The sequence below is a fragment of the Watersipora subatra genome, chromosome 9, assembly GCF_963576615.1.
Source record: "Watersipora subatra chromosome 9, tzWatSuba1.1, whole genome shotgun sequence".
Lineage (NCBI taxonomy): Eukaryota > Metazoa > Bryozoa > Gymnolaemata > Cheilostomatida > Watersiporidae > Watersipora > Watersipora subatra.
Genome location: NC_088716.1, coordinates 47,544,005 through 47,551,594, shown reverse-complemented (window position 1 = coordinate 47,551,594; position 7,590 = coordinate 47,544,005). Strand labels below are relative to the sequence as shown.

The 7,590-nt window shown below is 36.9% G+C and overlaps 1 protein-coding gene across 1 annotated transcript; it reads right to left on the bottom strand.

Annotated features, from left to right (window-relative positions):
* Window positions 1-1,182: 1,182 nt before the first annotated feature.
* Window positions 1,183-2,040, bottom strand: LOC137405150 (tigger transposable element-derived protein 1-like). Its single transcript, XM_068091375.1, has one exon. The coding sequence runs from the start codon at window positions 2,038-2,040 to the stop codon at window positions 1,183-1,185; it is 858 nt and encodes a 285-aa protein (XP_067947476.1).
* Window positions 2,041-7,590: the final 5,550 nt, after the last annotated feature.

Genomic DNA, 7,590 nt, shown 5'->3' with positions numbered 1-7,590 from the left:
CATGCAATAGCGGAAATCTGCAAAGTAGTCAGCTTTATTTTTTACTGTGATTTTACAATGCAATACTGAACTGCAGAATGAAACAAAAAATAAAACCTCTTTTCAGGCCCAATATGTGGTAAAGAAATAGAAATATTAACGTTTAATTAACATTAATAGTTTTATATAGTAATGAATACAAGGTAGGAAACATTGTCACTCGCATATTTCACAGTTCCTTCAGCTGTGCCTCTTCGTCCTGACTCCGCTGCGCTGTAACGTCTATTTTTACTGAAGGCTGCGCAGGGGTCTTTCTTCGAGAGAAGAACATCGTTATGGGTAGTTGTCGGCACTCTTTCTTTTTCTGAACAAGAAGATTTTTATAAATGGACATGCCACCTTCAATTATATGTGAGAACTGCAATGAACGACACATCAAAGAGTCCCATTCTTGTGTCGTGCGCTGAAGTTCAGTGGCAATTCTCATCATGGTTGCTAAGCAACCAAGTGTTAGTCCTTCCTCCTCTTTTTTATCAACAAGCGTGTCTTCTTCTTCCTCTTCTCCGTCATCCTCGATTGGTGACTCTGTAATCTCTGCCAGGTCTTCGTCCGTCAGTGGTTGTGTGTGTGCATCAATCAGGCCATTGACTTCATCAGCAGTCATATCATTAAAGCCGTTTCCTCCAAACTGTTTTGCTAGATTCACAGATGAATCCCGTGCAGAGTGATGCAGCTCATCAACAGATTATCCGGTCGCGTTTTGCACTGCCTCTGGCCACAGTTTTTTTTTAGTCAAGAATTCAAAGTCTCTGTTTTCATTTCCAAAATGGCTTTCTGACTATTAAGGAGACACGATGCAATGGTGTATTTGCACCAGTAGTTTTTAAGTGAGAAGAATGGATCTGAGTCCACGGACTCAACAAGATGCTGCAGCGGGTTGCGTGTATACAGGGCCTAGAAAGCGCGGATGATGCCTTGGTTTATGGGCTGAATCAGTGATGTAGTGTTCGGTGACAGAAATTCTATTTTTACACCATCGTATGACAAATCATCAGCGTTACCCCCGGCGTTGTCAGCGAGCAAAAGCACTTTAAAGTCCAGTCCTTTTCCTCTCAAATAACGCTTGGCCTCCTCCGGGATGAAACAGTGTTTGAACCAATCCTGATTGAGAGCTTTTTTCATCCAAGCCTTTGAATTGTACATTCAGTAAACGAGCAATGCATCCTTATTTTTGTTTTTCAGGGCTCTAGGATTTTTAGACTTATAAATGAGCCCTGGCTTTATCGTAAAGCCTGCAGCATTTCCACACATAACCAGAGTCACGCAATATTTTTGGGCCTTAAATCCCAAAGCCTTTGCTTCTTCTTGCATGATAAAAGTATGGGAGGGTATATTTTTCCAAAATAATGCTGTCTCATCCATGTTAAACACTTTTTCAGGCTTGTATCCTCCTTCCTCAATGATGGCTTTAAATTTGTTGCTCACGTATTCCACTGCGCCAGCTGTATTTACAGAAGCGACCTTTCCGTGCAGAGAAATATTTTTAAGTCCAAAGCGTTTCTGGAATTTCTCAAACCAGCCTTTACTGGCATTAAATGTGCTTGAGAGGGCATGAACAGCACTTGTTGATGGCCTGAGATCTGTATCCCCCTCCCTTTTGCTGTCATGAAGGACATCACTGCCAGCAAAAGTTTCATACGGTTTTTTAGCTTTTGTACAAATAACGCTAGTATCCAGTGTAATGCTCTTTTTCCTGCAGTCATTAATCCACAAAGCTAAAGCAGATTCCATCCTTATGATGGCCTTGTTGCGAACTGTCACAACTCTTTTTGCATATTTGTTAAAGCTTATTGCTGATGTCATCCTTATATTATTTTCCACCTTCTTTATGTAACGAACCGAAGATTCATTTATTCCGTAATGGCGCCCTACAGCCGCATAGCTTTTACCTTCCTTCAGCATGTCCAGAAGTGTAACTTTTTCTGCAATAGTTAGCATCTTCCTCAGCCTCTTTGGCGTGTCTGGAGGCCTCTTTGCAGGCACAAAACATTTCTTTGACATTGTAGGTTTTGTCACAGAGAAAAATTACAAACGTAAATTTGACAGAAAGTACAGAAACGAAAACTGTTGGCATCGGTGTAATGAAAAACCAATCTAACTCTTTTCACTTCTAGACAACAGTAACGTCCCTGAGCCAATCAGGATTCGCTGTAAAAAATAAAGCGCAAATAAATCAAAAATAAAAATTCCGCGAAGCAGCGATAGGTGAAGCGCGATATAGCGAGGGATCACTGTAGATCTCAAGGAGCAGTTTGCAGTAGGAGGGCAGTTGCTATAACGGGAGATGTCCATTGAGCATTAGAGACTGTAACACACTGAAAAATTACTGCACTGCCATGAGACAGTGTAGTGCTAATACGTCGCACCGTCTGCTAACATGCATGCGTAGAGGATGCTATCAGGCAGGTCATTTATATATTTCTACAGATCAGCTGTTGATCTTATAATATTGCTGCAGCTTTTCTCACTAACAAAGATTATAAACTGCAATTTCAATTGCTCTTTGATGTATTCCAGGCCAGCCACAGTATTTATTTTATGCCCATTGTCTGAAAAATGTGAATATAATGGGATTGGATCGTTTTAATTAGGATGTAAACAATTAGTGTCATATTTCCCATTTATAACGATGAAATTTATTGCAGCCAATTACAGCCAAACAGGGAAAGTTGCAATGCATTGTGAGACTTCTTTTTATGAGCATTACGGAACTAAAATCAAGCAGACGCACTATCAAGTTGGCTTCTCCTATTGAGTAGAAGAGTGAGAGTGGATGCATCAGCTGACTTCCGGTAAAGCACTGGCGACGGATATTCAGTTATACCATTAGAGCTCATACAATTTGTTGTAATGTTGGCCTTTGAAATATCAAACTTTTTAGAAGTAAAGGCTCTAACAATGGAAAGCCCAGAATGTGCCTTGTTTACTTATATGCCTTTCCCTAAAAAGTTACTCACCAGAATGTATACATGAGTGCACAACTCCCCTCATATTATGTTATACATTAACCAGGCTACATGATATAATTTACATAGTACATGATACCATTTTATCATGCATGCAACTAATGTGTATATGTAAATATGTACATAGAATAAAGTTCTATATTCTAAATGTGTAGCCAGAAGGAGTTTAATCTCAAAATAAAAAACCTGCATGTATAGTAGTAAATGGAAGTTGAATCAAATAACACAATATATTTTGTGATTGACTAGAAGTAGAATGCTTTTTTATTATTACTAAATATAATTGCAGTCAGAAATAAGATTTCAAAATATAGTTTATTTCATAGGCTATCTCTCTGTAACATTTAGTATAAATGTTCAAATATAGTCGCTATAGCAAGTTTAGCATTTAGAAATTCTATATAAACGCTCCAGTAGAAAAGTATTGATTAAATGCAATATAAAAGAATTGTGAATATTTAAAGAAAAGAGTTAAAAGTAGAACATAAACTTAAAACGTACATGTAATATGAACATCTGAAAACCAAATGAATGTCATGCAGGCACTTTACAATATGAATATTGCTTATAACTAATTTTATTGTGACAATTTATAGAAACACTAGTGCAACATATAGACCTATTATGTACATGCGTGTAAACTATATAAATAGACATTTTGGATCCCTTCTGTTTTAATTAATTTAGAGTCTTTTGACGACATCTCACATGGCCATTGATTTTGAATCTAAATGAACTTTGCTCTTAGTTGTTAAAGTTCTAACAGTCTCTTTACAGTAGATATGTATTCTTAACTTTAAAATTTTTTGAATAACTGTTTTGTAGGTAGAGTGACTCTGGCCACACTTGGACCAACAGCTGCTACTCCCTCCTCAATTTCAAGATATAGAAAATTGACTATTGAATGAGCGACCTTTTTTATTGCACCTGACCATTCGCGAAAGATCAACTCAGTCTTACATGAATTTAGCACAAGCATAAAAAGCCTCCTTAGACAGGAAAGCACTTGGTGATGGTAAGGAAGCTAAATTTGTACATAACTCACAAAATGTTATAGACTTCAGTGCCTAGCCAGCTAAATAGTACAAAGAGGTAAGCTCAGATGTTGACAGCTTGGAAGTAGTCGCATTTGAGGCGATGCATTTGAGGCGATAACAATTTCTTCAGTGGAAGACAAGCTGTCATTATCATCAGGTGGTAATTCATTAGCAGAAGCATGCTTCAGATAGTCGGCTAATTAGGATGTGTCATCTCCATCATATGAAGAATTAGAGGAAACTTTTAAATACTGACTAGCAACCATTATTTTCAATGAGTTCCTCAATTCCATAAGAGAGGGAGTTGGTGTCTTTGTTGGTGTTTTGTTAAATAGACTCTCTGTTATGTATCTCAATAGCTTGAAATTTATAATGTGGTTATTTCAAAGGTTTGAAATACTGAGTCCTTCCAGTGTTTGAATAACAGTAGTAGCTTATTCGTAACTTGAGATTAGACTGATCAGTAAATAATATGATTTCATTTATATAGCCATTTGTTAGCTTTATAGCTAGAAAAAGCGTATGTATCAAAAAGCTTTAATGAATAATAAAATATAGCCTTTAGCTTTTCAATAATAGAATAATTCATTTCTTTGCTTTCAAGAATCTCAAAACTTTCAAAACAATCTTGGGTCAGTCTGCCAGTTAATAGAAAATTGCTATCACAGAATAACATTTCATTAATTAACTCCAATACGCATTGCGTTGACATGATTGTTACTGATTAAACAGGCTTCAGCTTTCCATTTCCTATTTTCATATCTTTAGCCATCCGTTGAATCTCTCTGACTAGGGCTGTGCTTTCTCTAAATTTGCAAACAGAGATACAAACTCTGCAGCAAACATGGCAACTGGAATGAGATGAGCTGGCATTGTATCTTGATCAGCCATTGTATGTAAGCCAGAAGCAAAATAATTAGAAATAACATGAGCAGCGCTACCTACTTTCCTTTTATCAAAATGTGTTATAGTCAAATGCTCATTCTTTAATTCGGGTGCAAGTTTTAAACTGCTTCTGCTATTGAGATCAGCCAAACCTTTAATAGGTTTAGCATTGATAACCATGCTATTGATTACAATGTCATTTCGTATAAGTGCAGCTTTCAAGTTTTTAAAGATGTGTGGAGCATCAGGCATGAATGATCACACTTGATAGGATGACTGATAGACACCACTTCTGGCCCACTTTTCGGACACCCCACATTGAAATCTTTCCGCATAGCATGATTAGAACTTCCCATATCACTTGTCATACAGATGAAATGTAGACCGATATCCTTAGTCTTGTGCAGAATGGTGATAATAATATCTTTGAAAGCAGTACCATCAGCGCTGTCACCTTTACGAGAAACAATAATTTAACAACTACATGTATAGATAATGCAGTGCAAAGATTTTAAAAAAGAATAAATTATTGAACTAAAAGTTATAACATGAGAATAAATTCCTTATTAGTATTGTGATTTTGCAAACGATTTATGATTTACATGAAGATGTGAACTCTACAAAAAACCTATAGCATTTACATAATTTATATATTCATACATAATGCATGCTTCTGAGCGTTAGACGTAGCACTGTTTGCATTCAGAGACAATAACTCAAATGCACCAATATAAGCCCATCATGCTAATGTCAGCATCAACTTTTAAACCGAAACCAGGTAGCATAAATTTTATTACGCACAAAATGCAACTTGTTCAGCGAATGTAGCATAGAATAGATTATACTGACAGGGGCTAACTGTGGATCTATTCCATGGATATATAAAACTGGATTGGCCAATGATAGCTATTCTCGTTGGTTGTCTTGTCAGACTTAAATAGCATGACGTTACATCATTGAATTGTACCAATTGAACCAATGCTATACAATTCATTGTACCAATGAATTGTATAATGCTTGACTGCACTGTTCTTAACAATGGAGCTAATGAGAAGGTATCAAAATCGCATTTATTTTCACATAGAAACCTTCTTGGATACATAATCCAGTAAACTAAAGCAATTATGTGATAATATCTGATAACCACCATAGATTAAAACTATCACAGCTATGAAATGTTGCACACAAATCATGAGTCATCAGGATTTATTTGCCCCCTCTCCTATCCCCCTTCTCTCGTTTCCCCTTTCCCCTTCTCCCAAAAAGAAGTAGGAAGGGGGAAGGGAAAAGAGAGAAGGGGGAAAGGAGAGAGGGGCAAATAGCCTACCCACCCAAAGAACCAGACCCTGGCTAGGTAAATAGACTAATATCATGCTGAACTAAACATGACTAAATAGGATGTGTATGCAAGTATATCTTAAGTCAAAAATGAGACAGAATGATTATTTCACAACTGGCTATGTATCTCGGTCACTAAAGCTGAAGTGTAATGATTGTATCATTAGCATCGTGGGTGTTACCAACTATGATGTCAACCAAGCAACAAATTCCCTAATCACAATTAAGAATCATGGTGGCTTGATTTTTTCTTCGCCTGTGGTGATTGAGGTTTGCAACCACAGCGAGAAAGCGATGAGAGTGTTGCTTAGTAGTGCTGGATTGGTGACAAACTTTCCCAGGCTAGCACTACCTTAGGACACTTATGTAAACGTGACATATTACTTTCTCATTTTCGCGGAGTCATCCTCTCGCGAAAATTTCATGAGTGAAACTAAACTATCATAACGGACAATCGAAAACGCAAAACTAATTAGCTTTTTTCATTGATATCCACAATAAAATCGTCATATTAGAAATGCAGGTAATTTTCGTGTGTGGTTGGGCTCATTGGGCAATTTCTGCTAAACTCATTATACCTAATACACCGACTGAGCAGCATGGCAAAGCAAATTAAGATAACAAGTTTTTTTTGGAAAAGCCGAGACAAATGAAGAAGATGTTGATACTACTTTAGTCACTGAATTTGTAACTGATGAGAACGAAAGTCTGGTAGAGAAAGTCATAAAATTGAATAATAATTATTGTAGCGATAAATTTTATTACCAACCAAAAATAATAACAACCCTGAGCCATGGCCACAGCCTGCTATAAATACTTGAGATATAATATTGGTACCACATCAGTCACGGCGGCAAGGACCTACATGTAGATGTCATTGATAGTCCAAGAAACAAATAGCAGCAAGCGATCAAATTGCATTATCGATCTCGCCCACACAATTCTACCTGCAGTTCACAATTACAAACTAGTCCCAAATTGAAAGTTTTTTTCCTATTAGTGAACTGGACCTGAGGAATCTAATTATGTTTGTTCCACTGCATTTATTTTTACATCACTATATTTTCGCACTCATCAGAGCCGCGAAATTAAGTTGCAGCAAAATTTTACTCTGTATGCTACGCACAAAACTAAATACTAGCAAAATATAAGTGTTCTAGGGTAATTGTCACCATGGAGAGGTTGCTGAGGTTCAACAACATGCTATTGTTTAAGTGTAATCAGCATGCTAGTAACCTAGCTCGTGAGATAGCAAAGAGATATATTTCGATTTAAGGCACATTAATGAAGCTAAGAAAGCCACTGATTACACTTCCCTGATCAGA

Coding starts and splice junctions, on each gene's coding strand:
- LOC137405150 (XM_068091375.1), bottom strand. CDS start 2,040: ATGTCAAAGAAATGTTTTGTGCCTGCAAAGAGGCCTCCAGACACGCCA.